Source organism: Plasmodium gonderi, assembly GCF_002157705.1.
Source record: "Plasmodium gonderi DNA, contig: Chr08, whole genome shotgun sequence".
Lineage (NCBI taxonomy): Eukaryota > Apicomplexa > Aconoidasida > Haemosporida > Plasmodiidae > Plasmodium > Plasmodium gonderi.
The window spans coordinates 350,981-374,881 of NW_021628933.1; the positions used below are offsets into that span (position 1 = coordinate 350,981).

General features: G+C 29.3%; 4 protein-coding genes across 4 annotated transcripts; 2 read left to right on the forward strand and 2 right to left on the reverse strand.

Moving 5' to 3' along the window:
- Window positions 1-1,550: 1,550 nt before the first annotated feature.
- On the forward strand, window positions 1,551-13,013 carry PGO_080680 (hypothetical protein, conserved; the record flags this gene model as incomplete). Its single annotated transcript, XM_028687292.1, has 1 exon — window positions 1,551-13,013. The coding sequence occupies one exon, from the start codon at window positions 1,551-1,553 to the stop codon at window positions 13,011-13,013; it is 11,463 nt and encodes a 3,820-aa protein (XP_028543093.1).
- A 1,670-nt stretch (window positions 13,014-14,683) lies between these two features.
- On the reverse strand, window positions 14,684-15,892 carry PGO_080690 (endonuclease; the record flags this gene model as incomplete). Its single annotated transcript, XM_028687293.1, has 1 exon — window positions 14,684-15,892. One exon carries the CDS (start codon window positions 15,890-15,892, stop codon window positions 14,684-14,686), a length of 1,209 nt encoding a protein of 402 aa, XP_028543094.1.
- A 1,265-nt stretch (window positions 15,893-17,157) lies between these two features.
- PGO_080700 (hypothetical protein) lies at window positions 17,158-18,705 on the forward strand (the record flags this gene model as incomplete). Its single annotated transcript, XM_028687294.1, has 7 exons — window positions 17,158-17,265; window positions 17,391-17,512; window positions 17,690-17,794; window positions 17,907-17,952; window positions 18,035-18,118; window positions 18,326-18,377; window positions 18,602-18,705. The coding sequence occupies 7 exons, from the start codon at window positions 17,158-17,160 to the stop codon at window positions 18,703-18,705; spliced, it is 621 nt and encodes a 206-aa protein (XP_028543095.1).
- A 755-nt stretch (window positions 18,706-19,460) lies between these two features.
- On the reverse strand, window positions 19,461-21,105 carry PGO_080710 (26S protease regulatory subunit 4; the record flags this gene model as incomplete). The annotated part of the gene is made up of 2 exons (XM_028687295.1): window positions 19,461-20,755; window positions 21,057-21,105. 2 exons carry the CDS (start codon window positions 21,103-21,105, stop codon window positions 19,461-19,463), a joined length of 1,344 nt encoding a protein of 447 aa, XP_028543096.1.
- Window positions 21,106-23,901: the final 2,796 nt, after the last annotated feature.

Consider the following 23,901-nt stretch of genomic DNA (forward strand, 5'->3'; position numbering starts at 1 on the left):
GCATAAATATATGTCGAGTAAATATGTAATTTCACATATTTGCTTTATCCCCTAAGCCCTAATTTATATGTTTATTCGTGCATGTATATGCAAGCCGCATTTACCGCTTGAACATCAGGAACTTCCATTTGAATATTTTGTCATCATGTTTTTATTACATTGGCAGGGATCTTGTGATTCACCATGTGACATATATAATTCCTGGAGATATTATATATGATGCAGTACTTGAATATACATATATATATTTATGTATGGAAATTACGTACGCCTTACATTTTGGGTTATTTTTAAGAACTTTATTATATAGTATATACTATATACGCACATTAGGAATATATCAAAAAAAGGAAAGTTCATTTCATAAAAGATTTTACAAAATTGTGCATTCTATTTTACGCGATTTTGCGTTTATTTGAAGGATAATTTTATAATTTTTAAGTTTGCTCCATTGCATTTCTTTTTTTTTTTTTTTTTTTTTTTTTTTGCGATTAAATGAGATTCTTAGTTTTAACCGACTTTTAAAATGGAAATGTTTTGAAAGTGTACGCATATAATGCTTCTTTATATATGTATAAAATTTTTACATATATATATATATACACATAAATACATACATGTGTGTATGTGAATACATTTATAAATATCCCCATGGTTAAACGTTTGTTCTTGAGCATTTTAAAGTGATACATATACATATGTGTATAAACCCTTTATTCATTCGCATTTCATTATTCATATGTATGCAGAATTGTACATATGTAAATGCTCACATTTGTGCGTATACACATTGAGTAGAAAATACATGCCCACTTGTTTCCTCCTTACCCTTTCATTTTTCTTTTTTTTTTTCACCTTTGCTTATTACTTTACCTAGTTTATCTAAATTTTGGAAATGCGCAAATTTGCAGAAATGATGAAAAATAAATTTTTATCATATATATATATGTAAAAATTGGGAAAAAAAAAGATATTCCAAATCCTTTTTTTTTTTTTTTTTTTTTTTTTTATAGTATTATCATAGTAACACATACACACCTTGTGAATTTTTTTTTATTTCCTTTTTTTTTTTTTTTTTTTTTTTTTAATTGTGTACAAGTGCGTATATATGAATATACGCATGAGGGGAGAGTTGTGTTTATACACGCAGTTGTGACGTAGTTCCCTTGTTAATAATTTAATTGTATGTACTTACATTTGAATGAAGTACATTTGAGGGAACTAAAAATCTGACTTAACCATATATGAAATATCACCACGTGATATGGTAGTATGAAGAATAATTAGTTTTATACATACACATGTGTTTGTTAGGTAGGGTGTGTAGCACATCACACATGCCTATAGAATAGCGATCATATATATATATGCACGCTCATATGTGTATGTACGTACGTACGGATATATTCAAAGGAACATATGACATTATGCAAATGGTACATTTGAGTGTTATAGAACTAACGCAAGTAGTACATGAACACGCATGTGATATATTTTGTTCATAGAAAGGAATATAAGTTTGATTGTGTTAAGTGTTATGCACATTTAGGATGGATAGAGGAAGAACTAATGGAAGGAGAAACAACGATGTGTTGAATATTGTGAGGGAAGGAAATATAAAGAACGAAAATGCAGATGAACATCAGTTTTGGACTAATATCGATAACCAATACTTTTCAAATTTTGACAAGAGATTAATTTCTGCTTTTGAAGATCATATTAAATGCACTGATTACATATGTAACAAAATTAAAAACAAAAAAATTAATAAAAAAATTCTGCAAAATATTAATTGTTATACAAGTTCAGTAAAAATAAAATTAAATCCCAAAGAAAAAAATAATGACACATCCAACACTTCTGAATGTCAATCACAAAATAAAAATTTTATTTTTAAAAATGTACAGGATGAAAAAAAGGATGAAAATAGCAAAATTCTGAATCCCCTTTTGGATTTTACAAAAGAAATAAAAAAGGAAGAAATTTGGAGTGATTATAACCAAAAATTTTATGCAAACGATATACATAAAAAATTAAATAATAATGAAAATGAATTAACATGTGATGATAGAAAAAGTATAATTGAATTTATGCCAATGGCAAAAAATCAATTATTATTGAATACATTACATCACCAAAATTTGAGAAATGATAAAAGAGCTGGTTATCCTTTTTATATGGGAAAAAATGTTAATTATATTCCAACCAATAATCCGAGAGGTGATAATTTCATAGCAAGGAATTACCATGTTCATGATCATCTTCCCTACATTGCAGGAAATGGTAACACTTTTGATGTTCAACCAAATTTTAGAAATGGTAATCCATATAATATGGAACATTCGTATTACATGATGGGTGGTACACAGTTGAGCAATATGAATCACATGAATAATGCTACAACACTTGTACCAGCAATTCATAATATGAAAGGAACGAATGTGAATTTTGATAACCCGAGTAATCCCTTTGTGAATATTCAAGATAACAACATTAGTCAAATGGCGAAAAATAATAGCAACATTAATCACAGTAATAGTAAGAGCAATAATAATAGGGATGACAATTATAATCACACTAACATTAGTGGTAGCGTGTTGAGTCAGATTCAACACAAAAGCAACACGAAAGAACTGAATCCTATGTTTGAATTTAAGTTGGATAAAGTATCTGGAGATGTTAATATAGGATCTACATTGAACAATGTGACCCCTGATGCTAATATTGTATCCTCATTTAACAATGGAAAAATTAGTACAGTTAGTACATTAAACGAAATAAACGAATATGATAAAATCAATACAGAGAAAAATGCTGATAATAGTGAAAAGTATAAAGCGGATCATAATGATACAAAAATAATTACCAGTGGAACAACATACAGTAGTAGTAATGTGATGAATATCCCATCTAACTGTAAAAATGATTCAAACAATTTTGTGAATTCCAAATTAAATGAAGTAAATAAAATAAAATTTCCAACCAATGATGCCCAGCCACTTCATACAGATAATTTCATCTCTGTTAATAATAACGAATTGTCTGAAAACATGAATCAGAACAATTCGGTTAATTATAATATGATGAATCAAATGGATGAAAATGCCAAGAATAACAATTCTGACATGATGAAAAGCAGGGATAACAACAGTAATAACAACAACAGTAATAACAACAACAGTAATAACAACAGCAGTAATAAGAGCAACAATAATAAGAGCAACCCTGTTAGCAATTTAGAAAAATTAGAAACTATGGGAAATTTTAACCATATAAATAAGTTTCCAAATTTTGAAAATGCTCCAAATAATTATCCCCATTTTAACAATTGCTTTGTTAATAATAATTCATTTCATAAGACGAATAATATGGGAATGAATATGAATATGAACATGAGTATGAATATACATATGCTCATGAATAACAATAATTTCCTATTCATGAACAGTTATTTCGATAGTAAAATGAGTGAAGAAATGAATATGTTTCCCTGTGCACTTACCGAGATGACTCGTAATATGATCTATGAATCTGACAGACGTGCTGAACCCAGTGCACTTCTTGAAAATCAAAACAAGGAAAATAAAAACATCAGCAATAGGAGAAGTGCAAACAATGAAAGGTTCGTCAACCCTATTAATAGTATTGATAGAAACGGTAACAACATAAATGATATGAAAAATTTTCCAATAATTGATGACATACACAATAATAGAAGTGTTACTAATTTGGAATATTTACACATGAATAATAACATGAATCATGGGAATGATGATTATCATCGAATGTTCTTTTTTGACAAGACTGGAAATAACAAATTATCTACTCAGAGTTATCCTTTGCAAAATAATCAGTTGGGAATAAATAATGGAATTGGAAATTACAGAAACGATTTGCCTTTCAATAAGCAGTTCATGCCACATCCCCAACCATTATACGGAAAAGGATTTTATAATCAAACTGATTTGATGAATTATGAAAATAGGATGATGTTGCATATAAATGAAAATCAAATCGAGAAACATGATCATCAATTATTTAAGTTTATAAATCAGAATCAGTCCCCGAAAAAGGGATTTGAAACGAAGCTCAAAAAAAATAAGGAAAATGATGAAGATTCCAGGTTACATGAGGAAAAAGACACAGCATGTAGACCTAGCAGAAATAAGAAAAATGAATCAAACTTTTTTAATCCATTTTTGAATAAGAAGTACGATGGAGTTGGAAAGCTCCCATATATTCAGAACAAACCAATTCCCAATGGTCTCCACATTTCTATATATATCCCGCAAAATTATAATTTTAATGAGAAAACACAAGCAGGAGAGGGACGAAAAGAAGGAGGAAAAGTGGGAGGGGTCATAAAATCAAGTAGCAACGACAATAGGATCGATAAGGATACCGATAATGATAACGTTAATGGCAAGGTGTATGATAAGGAAAAGAGTGATTCTTATGAACATTCTGAGAAAAAATCACAAAAAGAGGAAATGGATCTATACGAAAAGGAAGCACTAGCGAAATTGTTAACTGAAATAACTTTTGCGGATAGGAGAAATACATTATCCCCACAAATGTCCGTGGAAAAAAAGGAAAAATGTTATAACAGCATTTTAGATGAACTAAAGAATTATACCTCTCTTCCTATTATCCTGGGCAATATTTTACCATATTGGGAGAAGCAAAAAAATAGTAATTTACTTTATAAGGTAAAAAATTTGAAGCTAAAAAATGCCAAATCGAAATATATTCACATAAAAGATATAAATAAAAAAATATCATGTAGGAGAATTAAAAAGAGAAAAAAACGTTTATCAACAAGTAATGAATGTAACGGAAAAATGAAAAAAAAAAAAAAGAAAAAAAAGAAGAAAAAAAAAAAAAAAATTATCAAAGATGCTGATATATTACTTAAAGAAAAGGAAATTGATACCGATAAAATAGAACATGATGCGTTCAATAAATGTTTAGGAAATTTATACAAAAAAAATTACAAAATTGATAATAGATCATACAGTTTGGAGCTAACGGATGCAGAGTCAAAAAAGGTGAACAATGAAAATAAGTATGATTCATTTGTGAATAATGTGGATAGCAGTGAAGCAAAAGAAGAATCAAGCAAATCAGAATTGGCACAGATAGAACATATTGGAGTCGAAGCAGGAGAAGAAGAGCATCAACAATCCATATGTGAACATCTAAAGGACGAGGACAGTGAGGATAATGGTCAAATAAAGGAAGAACATTTTCTTACATCTGAAATCACACAAACAGGTGACATAACGAATGAAAATAAAGAGAAGAACGTTCAAAATGAAGAAACAGAACAAGGAAAATTCAACCTTTTAAACAAAAATATTGATGATAAATTAGTGTTCGTGGTTAGCAGTAATACGGAAGAATCATTAAAATGTTCCCCCACTCATAACATTTGCGAGAATGATTTATCTCAAGAGTCATTGGCAAATGCAGAAGAATCGAGGATTCAAAATGGTAAGGTAGACTTTGTAGAATATAATCCTCGTTTTGTTGAGAATAGTAACAGAAATGAAGATGGTAAAAGGAAAAAACAAAATGTTTATCGAGAAAATCAGAGAAAAGCTATAGTTAAGAAGAAATTATTTTTAAAAAAGAAAAACAAATATTATAAATTTCAATTTTTAAAAAAATTTAGATTTTCAATTCCGAATAATTACACTGTCCCATTTAATAATTCTATTTTTTCTTTACAAAAAAATCAGTACAAATCGAATATATACTTTGAATTCATATTAACAAATATAAACCTAGATAAATATCGAAAGAACATTTTGAATGTGAACTATAATAATAGCAATTCTGTTACAAACAAAGCACGTGCATATTGTATAAATTTCAATAAATTAAAGAATCGTAAGAAGAAGCTTATCAAAAGGAGTAACACCTTAGGAATGGACGGAATGAAGATAAGTATTACTTCTACAGGATCATCACTGAAACAGAATAATAGTAATAATAATGAAAAGATGGTTGCAGTTGACATTTTGGGTAATAATTCACCATCTAGTGAGGTGCAGAAGATTGTCAGTTCTGTATTTTCAATTAGAAATAGCAATCACGATAGCGATAAAGATCAAAATGAGTATAAAGAATGCAGGAGAGATAGTAAAAACGACATAGATATATTCACAAAAGGAGGAGGAGAGTCAAGTGGTACCACAATTCGCTCCAAAAATGAGCAGAATGTAAAAAATATGAAGAATATTAATAAAGAAATATGCGTGTTATTTTCTCGATATGTACACAACATAAAGGAACAGAAGAAAATTTTGATCAAACTATTAGATAACATAAAGAACGAAAAAAAGAAACCATACAAATATTGGTATTCTATCGAGGATAAAATGATAAATTTTTACATAAATGAATATTTAAAAAATAAGTTAAACACAAAACATACATACACATTGTCCAAGCAGATTGTAGATTTATTAAAATTAAGAATATTAGTTAGCAGCAGTTCTCAGCTCCCAAATAGTTGGACAGAAAAAGCTTTATGCAGCATTTGTAGTTTGGGGGAAGATTGGGAAGATAATCCAATAATTTTTTGTGATTGTTGCTATACCCCTATGCATTCATCTTGTGCAGGTTCGAGGAATGTTAAAAATAATAGTATTATTAAAAGAAGTGCACAGAAATCGGATCCAAATGAATCCGAAGAACCTACGAGTAAAGATAACGAAATCAGTACTACTAAAAATAGTTTGAGTAAGAAAAATGGAGCCAAAAAAGTAAATCTAAATATTATGAAATCCCTGTTATCTGATTGTTATGTTAGTTTCAATTCACCTGTTAGTCTTTTTAGTGCTACACAGCTCAATGAAAGTAAGGAAAATCATATGAAGCATAATGATGAGACGACCACACAAAATGGCACATTGAATGAAGGAATACAACCACAGTATTTTGAATCGGATATTGGGGAACATTCTCTCGCTAAGAGAGAGATAAAAATGGACATTATGAAAACTGATCATTCTGACACTAATTTTTCAGCATATAATAATGGAGAAATATACACTAAAAGTGTAAAAGAAGAGGATAAAAAAGAAGAGGCTATCATAGGTAAAGAAACGGATAATCATGCGAACATATTTAACTGTGACGCAACCCAAACTAATGTTAAAGTAGAAAAAATGGAAACCCTAAATAATAATGAAGGAGAGGAAGAATTTGCTCTTAAAGATATCCTAAGTAAGAAAGGAGAAAATAATATGCAAAATAATCTTTCAGAAAAGGTATTAAGAAACAGTGTATCCGTACCATTTATGGAAAACAGCTTAATTGACACGTCGTTGAGTAAAACAAATAATCAAGTCCAAAATGGAAACATTGAAAATAAGTGTGATGAAGAAAATGATAAAAATTCTGATGATGAACAATGGATATGTCCATTATGTTCCTGTTTAAGAAACCAAATTTTGTTTATGGATGACTCTACTGCTTTTAGAATTATCCGACATTTAAGTGGACCAAGAAAAAAGAAAGATATGGAATATTTAGCTAAATCATGTGATGAATTTAGTAGTGCATTTTCATATGATATAAAAAATGAATTAACTGCATACACTCCACCAGAAGAAATTAAAATAAATAATAATGATTATTCCATTAATGCCATTTACAAATACAAGTCGATTTTGCTCTTATTCGACATCGATAGGGATATTCACCTTTATAAGGAAAAATACAACCTTGATATAAATAATGCACATGAATTTTTTGAAAATATTATTATGAAAAATACACATTTGTACAAGTATAAAATATTTTTCAATTGTATTATAGTGACTAAGGTGATTGCACCTAGTGGAACAGAGGGAAGTCGTCATTTTATGGAATTGAGTGAAGGGGTAAACACAACTGAGTTGAGCCCTAACCCCTCCTCCTCCATAAAGTTAGAACACCTTAAAATGTTTCGACAAGAACCCTTTTTTATCAATGAAAATTTGGAAGAAAGTGACTTTGATGATTTAAAAGAAAATGAGAAAGAAAAGGAAAAAGATGAAAAATGCGATAGAAATAGGAAAGATAGAAATTCACGTAATAGCAAAATATCCAAAAGAGAGTTAAAAAGAAGAAATAAATTGAAAACACAAAGAGGAGGAAATGTCAATAGTACTAGTAGGAGTAATAACAATATCATTGATGGTAACACTAATGTGGTAGTCAGAAAAAGGGGTAGGCCATTGGGAAGCACGAAATTGAATAAAATTAAACTACTTAACATGCAAAATAAGAATAATACCAAGAATGAAGAAAATAATGTAGCAGCTACTAACAATTGCAATTGGGGACAAGCAAATGGTATCTTAGGTAACACTAGTTCTAGCTTGAATATGTATAGTTCCATGCACAGTAATCACGTCAAGAGTGAAAATGATTTTGATGCAAATCATTCAAATTTGGAAAACAATAATCATTACTCCAAACTTATGGAATTTATTCATCAGGATGATAATAACGATATTGGAAAAAAAATAAGCCATAAGGAAAAAGCTACGATTGCACAAAGATACTTTAGTGAAACAAATAATGACCTTTCTAAATTCATCAATCGGAATTTTCCTTTTTTTGACAAATATGTGGATGAAAATAACCTACTGCTGAAGTATAATTATAGCAAGAATTTTTCATTTGTTTTTAAAATACCAACATGCTGTATTTGCGAATTTGATTCTTTTTATTTAGGAGGGGGGCCAATAAAAAGAACAAAAAAAAAAAATCAGTGGTGTCATATTCGTTGTGCATTAATAAGTAATTGTGTCGTTAACGACAAAATTGAAATCAATCATAGGGACAAATCGAAATATAAATGTTCCTTATGCTTACGAACAAGTAATACAGGAATAATCAAGTGTAACATTGCGGATTGTTATAAGTATTATCACATATCCTGTGCAACATCTTCAAATAAGTATCTTATTGAAGTGAACGAATCAAACAAATTAGTTTTGTTCTGTTCCAATCATTCCCAGAGAAAAGCACCAACAGAGATTTTAAGAAAATATCAAATTCTTAGAGAAAAAGAATTTAATAAAAATAAATTAGAAGATAAAGTAAATATGTCCAAAGTTTTTGATGCATATATTTTACAATCATATTTAAAAATTAGCGACATGAAATTATTTAATTTGTTATCCTTATCTTCTCTTTCCATTTTTGAAAAATTTGTTTATTTTAATTATGATAAGTATAGTAAAAATATGCAATCCAATTTAGGAATTATTGATGATTTTAATGATTTGTATCAAGCATTTGATCAACATTTGTCAAAAGAACGAAACGATATTTCTCTCATTAACATGTCAGATTTAAACAAATTGAAAAAGAAGGCATCATTAATGCATAGGAAAGACCAGGAAACTGATGTTGTGACCTCGTATGAGAATAAGACTAATCATGAAGGTGTACTCGTGGCAAGTAATGATGATACTGAAGAGACTACTAGGGATGAAGGAACTGATACAAATACAGTTAACGGGGATGAAGAACAAGGGAAGATGTTCTTGGAACTGGAGGAGAAAAGTAGATCCAAGAAGGCATACATTGATATATTCGATATTGAAGCCATAAACAAAATTAGCAGTACAAAATGCAATAACATAATAAGTATAAGCAGCTTTAAAAATATATATAATGAAAATCTGTTGGATGAAGATTCACTTCTAAAATTATTAACCCATGATTTCTTGTACTTGCAGAAAGATTTACAAGAATTAAACAATGTTATCCTGAGTGATAAATATAAGAAATTAAAAAACTTCGAAAACATTTTATTATTGTATCCCCATTTTAATGATTTTCAGTTAAGGAAATTATCAGAACTTATACTGGAGAAATATCACATCAGCATCACAAAATTTCCAAATGATGATACTTTTTTTTCCTTTTTCATCCAATATCTTTCTTTGCTGAATAACAAAAATTTAATGTTATGCAGCGTGTGCTTATCCAGATCTAATTATATTCCTAGGGAGAAGGAGGAAAGAACGCATAGAGGTAAAAGTGACATATACATTTTAGAAAACAACAATAGCTACAGTAACAGTATCAACGAGAGTGGCAACACGCGTAGGAATGCCAATAATAATAACCCCTCTTATGGTTCCAACTTGAGAGAACAATTTGAAAATAAAAAAGAAAGGAGATTAGGATCTCTAAGCGTATTAAAAAAGTGCTTTTTGTGTAATGTGTTCATATGCTGCTTCTGTTGCCACAGAATGAACATTGATATCATGAAAAATTACCTTAACGATCGTTCAAAATATAAACCGGACAATCAGGTAGTTGTTAAAAAGAGCGTACGAATTAGAAATCCACCTGGAACTAATAAAATTGGAAGGCCCTGTAAAAATAAGCACAAACTTCAAACCGAACTCACAACAAATAATCAAAGTTCGACAAAAGCTAATGCAAATAATGAAAATAAAATGCATGATGATCATACAAATATTTGTAACAAACAGAAAAACTTAAATGATTCGATCAAAACGGATAAATGTGATGTTACTTCGCCCGATGGGAACCAAAATAACTATTTTAATGATGATTCTAACACTGTTATTGCATCTGTTATGGATACAAAGAAAAATGTGAATTGTGATAAGATTGTCGAAAATGCAGGAAATAGCATAAGAGAGGACACAATGAAGAATGCAGAAGAGATTGAAAAAATGGAAAGTAAAAATAATAAACATCTTGATTACAGTTGTCTGTCGAAAAATAATCGTACGAATAAAATGAAAGAGGAGGAAGAAGAGGATAAGGACGAATCCAACATAGTAAAGGAGACCACTAAAAAGAACAATAATGAATCCGAATTTGTATGTCCAAGATGTCAATATTTTCAGGTTAAAAAAAAAATAGCTTTCTGTACATACTGCCCAAGATTAGATGGATTTTTAAATTGTTTTGAAGATAAGGCAAAAAAGGAATTATTTTTTATGCATCCCAAATGCCAGGAATATGTAAATACAGCGTATTCTAAAAAAATGAACATTCATGAAATGAAAACAGGGGGAATTAAAAAGGTTTGCAGTTATTGTAGAATCAAACACGGGATAGTTATCACATGTAGTAATACAGATTGTGATGTGTCATTCCATATATCATGTGGAATTTTGTTAGGATGTAAAATGGATAATTTTTTTGGTCGAGTTGATATTTATAACCCTAAAAAAGCATACTGTTTTAAACACACCTTTCAATGTTTTAAAAAAAATACTTTAATCAATTTTATAAACACAAATAAATTATTTTTCTTTGAGAACTTTTTAAATTATCCCTTCAACCATTTATATAATTTTCTAATGGGTACTTATATTTTCAATAATTTAAATAAAAATTGTGTAAACTATTTAATGAAACCTATAAAAATAGAAGAAAACCCATGTATTAACGCAATTTTTGAAAAAACACAACTCAATATTATGAGGAAAAGTGCTGCCAATATGTCATCGAATGATATTAGAAGAAGTCATAAAAAAAAAAGTAGCATAAGAAATGAATTGAATGATGATAATTTGACAGGAAATATTTACAACAATGATGACAGTACAACGAATCAAGGAATTAATGATGACACGTTTATTCACAAAGATTTGAGATTTCTAATTGAACAGCATTCAAAGACTGCATCATATACACCGAAAAGTATGGATGGAGAAGATCCACGAAATACAAAAAATAATATTGCACAATTAATTATGGGGAAAAAAGATGCAATAGATAATATGTTAATACATGATAGAAGTACTGCATTAAGTGTAGACTCAGATTGTGTACAAAATCCTTTTGCCATATCAAATAATAAGTCAAAATATAAGAATGATATATTATTTATTGATGATAATGTTACAGAAAGTGCAGTATCTCTGTTGTCAGAAAATGAAACAGAAGAACTTCGATCTTTTCAAAATGTATCCTTTTTTAATTCAAGGGGATATCCTCAAATTAACAACATAGTCAACAATAGTTTTATTCACCAAATGAGAAATGTTCCCGAAAATCAAAACATGATGATAACTCCATCATATTATAATGGTGCGAACATGATTCCTAATAACATGATGTACCCATATTTTAATGCCAAGTACGATGATATTAGAAATGTGGAAAGCATGGGTAAAAACATGGCACATACTGCAGCTAACCCCAATCCCAATGTATGGTCAGATAAAATTGATAAGCATAATTATCTTGAACGAAAAAGAAAAAAATACCTTCTCCAACAGAATGATGAAGTGATAAGAAGAAACATCTTGAATGATTCCAATATTTGTCAGCAATCGGGTGTGAACGTAGAAGTGAACGCAAAATCGGATGGAAGAAAAAGAAGAAAACATCGAAAAAATAAAAACGCACAGAATACAGATGATTTGGATGATTCTAACATGAATAGTTTGTTAAACATTCCCCATGAATTGGTAAATCCCATACCTTTAACCAGTGTCCGCAAGAAGAGCATAAATGAACCGAATAACATTGATGCTGATATGAATACAACAATAAACCATTTGGACGAGTTAATCATAAGAAAGGATAAACGTTATGTAGAAAAAGAACAAAATATGAAAAACAAACATGCAAAAATTAATGAGCATGCAAAAATTAATGAACCTGTAAAAATTAATGAGCATGCAAAAATTATTGAACCTGCTAAAATTAATGAACCTGCTAAAATTAATGAACCTGCTAAAATTAATGAGCATGTAAAAATTAATGGACATGAAATAAATGAAGAAAAATCAAATGTAAAAAATAATGAAGAAATAAAGGAAGAACAAATTTATTGTCCAGTATGTAAATCTTTTTATGAAGAATTAAGTGATGGTTCACCGGCTGATGGTTTAAATTGGATTGGTTGTGATAAATGTGAAAGATGGTTTCACTGGATTTGCTGCAAGTATTCAATTGACAATCCCCCCGATATGGAAAATGACTGGTATTGTAATTCCTGCCTTAATAGTTGATTTGTCCGCATCATTAAATGGAGATTTAAAAGAGTGTTCAAATTCGAATATGATTTCTTTTTCGCCACCACGTCTGCTCCTTTTGTAGCTCACCCGTCTGTTTACATGTTTTTTTTTTTTTTACACATTTATTTATTATATTTATTATATTTATTATATTTATTATATTTATTTATTTATTTCATTTATGTAATTTATTTTAATTTTAAATTTTAACTTTTTTGTGCTTACCCGTTCTTGTTTAGCCCCTTGTGCTTATGCTTTTTTTTAAATCACACCTGACCATAAAAGTTATACACATATTTTTAAATTCTCGCCAAATTGGTGAAAATTCACATTCTTAAATATTTACATTCCTTATAAAAACATGCATGAAAATACTGTATATAAATAATTATGAAGAAGAATATATACGTACATATATGTTATAGTCTATTATGCCGTGCGGATGTCTGCTTGTGCATTTTTTTTTTTTTTTTTTTTTTTAAATATAACAAAACAAGACTTACTATTTTTCGTTCGAACCTGTTGTTCCAACCGTATCATTTGATGTTTCCTTTATTTTTTAACTCTATATATTTGTCCACATTTTTTTTTTCTTTCCGTTTTTCTCATTTCATTTTGATATATATATCCCCCTCGCCTCTACACGTGCAGTGCCCATGTGTTTGGTATATGCACACATTGCATTTCCCAATGGAATCCTTAAACTTATAAAATTATAACCACATTTCTCATTTAGTGAATAAAAGAAATACCTATTTATAAATATTTGTATTGTCCATGATATCTCTGAAATTTGAAAAACGGTTAGAAATTTCCTCCATAGTAACAATTTTTTTTATCATTTGAAGATTACGAATAATTCATAATTAATCAGTTTTAAAAAGAAATAATAAAAATTTTTATTCATTTCTTGTGTTAATCAGTAGAGTATAAAAGTATATCCTCAGTATGGCCATGTTTTTTTATAAATTTACACATGGAGTATACAACGTGAAAAAGGGCCCTAGATAAGAACAAAAAAAGTAAATGCATATAATTGAGTTATTACAACAATTTGGAAAAAATGAGAGGGACGGAAGGGGAAAAAAAAAAAGTGATCGGAAATATTTTCAATCGGTCCAACATTATAAGTGAGGACAATGCCCAAAAAAGCATATCATCACCCAATTAGAAAAAGTTAACAATTCTGCAATTTTCTTCATGTAAAATTGTTCACCTGTAGTAGAGACACAGACACATTGAATTATATAAGCATATATATCACTTCTGCTTTACACCCCAATGAGTTAGATCTTTTTCATCATAAACTTTTTCCTTCCAAAGTATACAAAAAAAAAATAATGAAGCAAACAATCCCCATTATACAGAACAAGAACAGATAAACATTGAAATTTGTTTAATGCACTGTCTATCGATATATACCAGAAAAAACAGAATAAAAAATATGATGAGAGAAAAAAGGGGCAATGTGTATTCTGTTGAAACATCTTAAAAATGAAAGTAGCGTAGTGATAATATGAAAAATTTTTAAAACTTTTTGTAGCGTAGTATTTATAACTCCTGTATGTTTAAATGTTATTTTTTTTTAAAATAAAAAAATGAAAAAAATAGCATTATTGTGAAAAAAAAAAAAAACAAATCAACGAAAAAATGCACGAGAAAACTCAGTAGGAATTAAAAAAGACCTTCCTTGCCTGTTCATACGTAAACTCGTTAAGAATGTAATCGTTAAATGACATGGATATTCCATTTAGTTTCTGATTGAACAATTTGGAATTTTTATATTTGTTAAAAGTATTAGACTTTAAAAATGTTTCTATAGTTTTGTATTTTTTAATAATTTCGTGCGCTTTCACAGGGCCAATGCCTGGTATTTTAGCGCTATAATCACAGCCAGATAATATACAAAAATCTATGAACTGTTCATAATTTATATTTAATTCGTTAAGAAGCTCATCTTTGTTAATTATATGTCTTTTTTTTTTATTCATTATAAAACGTATTAAATTAGGGGCTCCAAATGCCAAAGCATCAGTGTCATCGGACACGACAATATCCTTTTCATGAGAACATTGAATTGCACATTCTTTTTCTGCATCATTTTTTGTTATAAAAATTGGTATTTTCTCTATGGACAAATAATTATAAATATCATTCGCTGTTTTAGAATTAATTTTTATAAAAATATTTTTTTTAAATATATCGTGAATACCATCTTCATCAACAATAATTTCCATTTTGCATTTTTTCGAGTTCTTACTTTCGCACATACTGCTGAGACTGCTCTTACGCTCACAAAATGGTTTATTACTGCTTGTGCTGCTGTTCATGCCTCCGTTCGTACCAGTGTTAGTATTTTGTATTGTGTCTCCACCATTTTTGTGAGAATTTCCAACAATAGTGTCACTCAGGGACTCTCCATTTTTCCCACCTCCACCTCTGGACATATCTATGTTTAAAATGTCAAAGAGATTTTTTTTTTTCCTCAGAGAATCTCTTTCTTTCCATACATGTTTCTTACATTTATAATCCAGTGGTTGTAATTCATACCTAGCCCCAATGTCTTCAATAATATAAAGTGTGTTAATTTTTAATGATTTAAAATATTCATACTGACTTTTCAATAATTCTATACTTTTTTTAATAATATATTGCCTTACTAGTATATGTGTTGTCAATTCATTAGCTTTATATTTTCGTTCACGATTTCTGTCATTAATTATATGTTTCCAAGCAACGTACATAAACTTATATATGAAAAAGGTCCCATCAATTATGAATTTTTTCCCCGTGAAACTTTTTATATCATCTATTCTTTTGATGGTATTCGGAATTTTCTTATTTACAAATTGGACAAATCCTTTAATGGTCATAATATATAGCAGTCCCTCCCTTCAGTTTTCACAAGCCTACGTATGTGTGTGTGTTTTGGTTTTTATATATTTTCCTATATTTTCCTCTATGTTTGTTCGCGTGTGTGTTCGTATGTTCCCTGTTGTAATGGTATCCCTAAAGGTATTCCTTCTCTTGTAAAAAAATTCTAAAACCGTTTTCTGAGGATTACACCAGTGCATAAAAAGTTGTTCCTTTTTGGCTTTAAACAATAAGGTATTCATCGGAAGTGACAATTCAGGTCAATACATGTATACATACCCAGTTGTGCATACACATCATATATTTTCTCTGGTTACACATGTACTTATGTGACTTTTCCCTTTTTTTCGAAACACTTTTTTTTTTTTTTTTTCCCCCTTTGAATTACATCGAGTAAGAAGAAGCTTATCTTAAGGGTATAAAAGTTCCACTCACTTAGTATCAACTTTTATAAATTTTAATTTTATGCTTACAAAACATATCAATCATATATTATAATGTCATACTGTAAAATCTAATATGTGAAAAATATCTCTTCTATTTTTGTAGGAGTAACCAATACACTAAACTCAGATATGTATATGGGCGAATGTAAAACTTCATTTCTTCAATTCTTTCCTTTGGGTAGCTAATGACACAAAATTGAATAAAAACAGTTGAATTTTTATATTTTCACAAAAGAAAGAAAATATCCTTCCCATATAATGTCGTGTATTTTTACACGTCCCCCTAATTGGTATCAACAAGTGAGGGTAAGTGGATCAAAAAAACTCTATGCATATTAACATGTGTACTGATATGTTAATACAAACAAAATTGTGTATATAACACATGCGGAACTAAAACGAAGAAATGGGAATAATTCCTCGTGAAGTAGGCACTGTTTATAAAATGACACTTGGGTAATTTGTAATAATCTTATCGTTTAGCAAAATAGGAAAAAAATAGGAAAATAAAAAAGAAGAAAATGCCATAGCGGGGATGCATTTTTGTGTAGTTTGTTAAATAGGAACATCCCAAGGATCACAAATATATATATGAATATATGTAGCCATGTGTGTTTTTTTTTTTTTTTTGCTTCTTTTCGTGCATGTAAATTCCATGTGGTACCTTAAATCGAATACCAACTTTTTGTATTTTATTCTAATTAAAAGTTTTTACTAAAAGGCACTTAGTCCTACACTCATTTGCCAAATGTTAGTTTCTGTTACACCATACTGAGGAACTTTTTTTTTTTTTTTTTCCCATCTTTTATAAGTAAAAAATGGTGTATGGGATAATAATTCATTCTTCCGAATGTGCTGAGAAATTTTATTTTAGTTCGTATTATAGTATGGAGAATAATGACGAGGATGACTGCATAAGACAAAGGGTATAAAACTGAAAAACAGATGTACACAATTTGGAAAAAGAAAAATAGAGTTACAACTCTGTGTATATATATATATATATAACGACTTGCCTACTTTGTGTACACATAATTTTTTTTTTTTTTAGACTATTGTTGCGAGGGTCATTGATGAAATAAATTATTATGAAGATGGTAAAGCCAAATCTGATAATACCAACAAAAGTCAAAGGGAAAAGTATTTGGATTTACTTGGTTCTTTTCTCTCAAAGTAGAGGATATAAAAAGAGAGAAAAAAAAAAAAAAAAAAAAAAAAAAATCAAACAAACAAAAAATAAAAATAAGGAAAAATAAATAAACGTGTATATTTATGTACTTTAAATTGTAACAACATCTACATGGATGTTATATGGCTTGCTCATGTATTGACACTTTTTCGGCACTGTAGGAATGTTAATAATGAAGTAAAAATAGATAATGAGGGATTCTTCAGAATTGTTGATTCATCCCTTTTCAAAAATAAGATAAATATTCTGTGGAAAGTTTTAAACAAGTACTAATTGCATCTCAATTATTTATCATTTGAAGGGAAGTTTTTCTACAACTTTAAACTAAATGGTTTTATTTTTTTTTTTTTTTTCACTTTCCCCTTTAACATTTAACAGAATTTGCTACACCTTAGTTCTCTATGCTCATGAAAATATTCACCTGGTTAGAAAATAAAAAGACACACAAATATAAATTCCCTTTTTAAGTAATATAAGAATATTTTACAAAAATATTTCTCCTTCAGGCCGATTATTTCCTGCATACATTTATAAATGTCATGAGGGAACATCACGATATGGAAAAGAGAAAAAATTCCAAAAATGACGTGGTTAAGCAATTTACATAAAAACACAATAATTGCTATCTTCGAACTTCGACAATTGCGCAAAACATTCCGATGTCCCTGCTTGTGTCTAGGAATATAAAATATAAAAATTTTCACTACTATCATCAACATTATTGCGATCGAAATTGTTTTTACAATTCCTTTGTTATTAACAAAAATTCCTCTTTTGAATTGTTTTTTCTTTCGCAGGATTTGTTTAACCCTGACACGGTTCTGGCTGTGCTATACTTCTTCTTGCCAAGTTAGTACAAATTTGATATAAACACTTTTTCACGTTAAGTGTATATATATATATATATATGTATATATTTCCGAGCACTTTCTACGTTATATTCTTATTTGGTTAATTTGATACATAAAAATATACACAGGTGAACAAATCTATAAACACTTACATTTAATCATAAAAATGTGCATCTATATGTACTCCCTTAACGTATGTACCTCACCTGGTTACATTTACAGAAGGACAATTGATGCTAATAGATGATAACCACGCAAAAATTTTGAGCACTCGAGTCCAACAGTTTCTCGGAGGTAAGGTGAAGTTACCGCCCAAGAATTCCTAAATTGTATCAAGCTAAGTAGAATCACATACTGTAGTTTTTCCTATCTTTATGTTTTAATATTGCTAAGTTTAAAATTTAATTCTCCGAGAAGATGGTACATTATTATAAACATAATTAGAGTTATACATAAAATGAGGAGGGAAATAATATGAGCAATTTAAGTGCATACCTCTTTTCTTCATATCACAAACATTAATAATCTTACAGCAGAAGTGCCCAGTACATATACACACGTGTTTTCATTAGAAGCACAGCTTCCCCCTCTATAATCTTTTTCATGGAATTTCAATAGAGGGTGCTACTTCTATGCACAAATTTGTTTCGTACATGAACTTCACAAAATTTATCTTAAAAAATGTTTTTCATTTGTTCGTTAAAGTGTTCTTTGTGGTATTTTTTAATGAAAAAAAAATATATATACATACGTACCGCTGTACATATGCATGTAATGAATATAAATGCATATACGCAAATGCACACATGCTTAGTATTCGTATTACAAAAAAATTCAGAACTTATAAATGGGATCCATTCAATTTGATTCGCTTCCTGCTGCAGGAGGTCGCGAACTTTTGAGATCCAATCCACTCGCATCTAGCTTTTCTTTTTGTGAGAAAAATATTCCACTTTGTTTCGTGCTGCTATATGCTGCGGACAGATAGAAGCACAAAAGTTACACACGCAAATGAGCATGAATCATGAATCATAAATACATACAACATAAGAAGATTCACGTCCATCAATGCACTCAAAACTCACAAGTACAAACCCTCTGGTATGTTTCCCTTCTTCTGGTATAGAGCTTTATCCCTTGCTTTGCGAAGGTCGACTTGTGTAATTTTCATTCTTCTTTCTCGAAGCGCTAAGAGACCTGCCTCTGTGCATATGGCCTTAATATCTGCACCAGATAACTCATCCTTTGACATTACAAATTCTTCTAAATCAACATCTGGTGACATGGTCATTTTGCTTGTATGAATTTGAAAAATTCTTCTTTTTGTCTTGGTATCCGGATTTGGTAATTGTATTTTTCTGTCTATTCTCCCTGGTCTAATTAAAGCTGGATCCAAGGAATCAATTCTATTGGTTGCCATAATAACTTTAACATCTCCTCTTGAATCAAAACCATCTAACTGGTTTAATAGTTCTAACATAGTTCTTTGGATTTCTCTTTCTCCTCCACTAGTTGCTTCATATCTTTTGGTACCAACAGCATCTATTTCATCAATAAAAACGATTGATGGTGCATGATCTTCAGCAACTTTAAACATTTCTCTAACAAGCTTAGGTCCATCTCCTAAATATTTTTGTATTAATTCTGATCCTACTACCCTTAAAAAAGTAGCCGATGTTTCATTTGCTACAGCTTTTGCTAAAAGAGTTTTTCCTGTGCCTGGTGGACCGTATAATATAACTCCCTTAGGTGGTTTAATACCAATATCTTCATATAATTCTGGATGTGTTAGAGGTAATTCTACAGCTTCTTTAATTTCTTGGATCTGCGATTCCAAGCCACCAATATCGGCATAGGATTCTAAAGGAGCCTTTTCAACTTTCATAACTGAAACTAATGGGTCAACTTCATCCAATAATATACCAACAACACTATTCGTTTTATTATTTAATAAAACAGAACATCCAGGTTCCAATAAATCTTTATCAACAAATGATAATATATTTACATAATATTCTGGTCCTACTGAAGTGGCAATAATACCATGATTCTCGTCAATTAATTCTTCTAACGTACCAACACTCATTGGTGAACCTCTTAAATCATCAATTTTTAATTTTACATAATTCTTATCATCCGTAGTTTTTATTTGTTCTTGATTTGTAATAAATTCTTCTTCTAGTAATAAGTAATCTTTTATTCTTTCTAACTTTAGAAGTTTTAATCTACATTTTGTATTAGGTGTAACAGTAGGTAATTTTGAATGTCCAGTAGCTCCTTTTTTTTTTTTCTTTCTTTTTCCTATATGCGAGGGGGGTGTACTTTCTAACTTTTTCTTATCTTTGTCTTTTCCTTTATCTTTATCATCCTTTTTTCCTACAAAAAAATACGAAAGAAATTGGTGATTGTGATTTCAATGCATATAAGTGTTCACCCTCGAGTATATGTAATTTTGAAGACTTACACAAGCTTTCGAGCATCCTAAATCGTCTTTTAACGCACACACATATATATATATATATATATGTTTACATGTATATGAGCTTATTTATATACCCATACATGCACTTGTATTAACACGCTCTCTAAAGGTGTGGTTAAAAAATAAATTCAAGTCTCCATATGATATTTCATCTTTTAGCCTAAGCAAATTTAAAAATCAAAAGTCTCCTTTTACCTAAAAATCCGTATGGGTTGTTGTTCATTCCACCTTGTGCGTTTCCCATGGTTATGGTGTTACGTATATACACTTACAGATAGGGGTAAAAATATTAATATATATTAACTTGTATATAATATGTGTTTATAAACGTATACTATGTATGTATTGTAACTTCAGTTATCCCTTTTTTTTCCTCCTACGTTAATATATATATAATGTGTGACTTTTTGCAATGTGCTTACACGCAAAAAGAGGTATGTACTAAATAAGTAAATATATACGCACAAAGTAGCAAATGCATGCGAATGTTCGGAAAATGTACTTTTTGGTGTATATATTCCTTTCATAAATCATTCATGTCGATTTCTGTTTCTCTTTCAGTAAGCAAAGTTTTCATTCGTGTTTGCAGAGATGATCGTTTAAACTGTTGCTCTTACGTTTTTTCTCTTTTCGTTTTTCATTTACCTTTCGATTTTTATCTTTTTCTTTTTTTTTTTTTTTTTTATTTAATATTATTTTCTTCCTCTTTCAGTTTATCCACAATCCCCGTTTCAACAATCACATATCATTTGTTATTTTTTTCCTTCATAAGCGTGTAGAATTCGGGAGGTAAAACATGCATATGCAAGTGTTATCCCTTCGCACAAAGATGTATTCAAATTTATGTGCATTTGTTTATGCTTCCATTATGCATATGAATGTACGTGTGCATGTGAATATATATATATATTATTATATTGGTTAAAAAAAGGTGATTTATTTTAATTTTTTTTTTTTTTATGACAAAGGCTGGGTGGGGGAAATTTTAGAATGGCAAAAGGACGAACATTTTTGTTTAAAGATAATTCAGCCCCCTTATCGGTAAAAAACAAAAAAAAAAAAGCAATTTAGGAGAACTGTAAAAAAGCCCCTGTATAAAATACATATATGTGGTATTATTACATAAGTTACGTAAAAATAAAACATAATTTATACATGAACACATTCCCTAGCTTTCAACAGTGCTATAAAAATACACAGTGATGTATTAAGAGAACTGTTCACTTACATGCTGTTAACGTGTTACAATTTTAAGGGAAAATTATCACGTCGATTATGCATTAACCTTTTTCCATTGCATAGGATACATGTGTAAGTGGTGCATAGGCATGTTTGCAAATAAATACACACAATATATATTATATATATACATATATATATATGTATAAATATGTATGCGTTTGGTTCTCTGATAGCGAACGTGTGTCTCCCCCCTATAATGTACATAATTGCGCAATTGCTTGTTTTGTCCCAATCGTTCTTTCCTGTGCATGTTAAGTTTTAAATCTTTTTAAATACATGCCTTTCATAAATATGTATGTACGCATATTTCAATGTACACTTGAACATACATTTTGATATTTTCTGTACCCACGTAATATTCTGTTACCTTCACTCATCAATTCTTTATAGAAATTATTAAAGTGTTTGTAACAAGGGAAGAAGAAAAAAAAATGTAGTACAACTTTGCATTTTTGGAAGAACAATTTCTGAGAACAACTTTTTCATGAGCTCTACTTTTAGCTGCATTTTTTTTTTTTTATATTTACATATTTTACCATTTGGAATCTCAGTGTAACACCAAAGTAGAAATGTTCCTTTCTACTTCGTGCTTTTTTTTTTTTTTAACTTTTTTGTTTTATTTTACTTTAACATATTATAAGTTTCTTCCATGGGGAAAATACCAACAGAGATTACTTTTTCCACTGTGCTGTAGAGAAAAACGCACATAAGCCACAAAACAAATAAGTAACCACATTTGTTACAACATATTACACACGGGATGAAATAGTATACACTTTTCATTACTCAGAAGAATCGTTCCTTTTTTTTATGTAACCCTTGCATAAGAACTATACCTAAATAAATTAACTTATTCGACTATTTAATCTATTTACAATAAGTGAAATTGCGCCTCTGAATTATATGTCCCATTTGGACGATTTTGCAAACTTTGAACACAGCTTGTTACGCAAAGTATGTTAAAATACCTTGCGCTTTTTTTCTTTTTTTTTCTTTTTTTTTGATTATCTGTATTGCATTTAATATATATATTTTTTTAAACTTTTTAATATAACCTTTTAAATATAACTATGCACAATTCAGCGACGAACAAAGAAATGAAAACAACTTGAAATTTTTCATTAAAAATAACAATACAGCAAGATGTATATTGAAATTAAACAACGAATAAAATATAGCGAAAAAAAAAAAAAAAAATACAAATTAAGATAATGTATTTGAGAAATACTGAAGAATTTACGTGAACCTATGCGTTGACTAAGATATGTATAGTACATAGTCATACATGGCACTTTTGTTCAAGTACACACACGCTAAAGTAGTTGTGTAACTTCTCCTTTTTAACATAAGTAGGTTGTCACAATTTTATTTTTTTTTTCTCTCACTGTTTTTTATTATATTTTTTTGCATTACCCTTTTTTTATAAATTTTAAGTACATTTTTTAGCACACTTTTTAGCACATTTTTTAGCATATTTTTTAGCACACTTTTTAGCACACTTTTTAGCACACTTTTTAGCACACTTTTTAGCACACTTTTTAGCACACTTTTTAGCACACCTTTTAACAAACTTTTTAGCACACTTTTTAAAATTTATTAGTTTTATTTCTTTTTTGTGAGCTTAAATTTATTATTTTTTTTTTTTTCCCCATTGTCCACTTTGTGGAATTAAATGAAAACGCATCTTATATTGTGTAAACATGCAGCTCATACATTTTTTTTTTTTTTTTTTAAATGCATTTAAATTTTTCCATTTCTTTATACTGTATATTTAGCATTTTTGCGCATATATTCATGC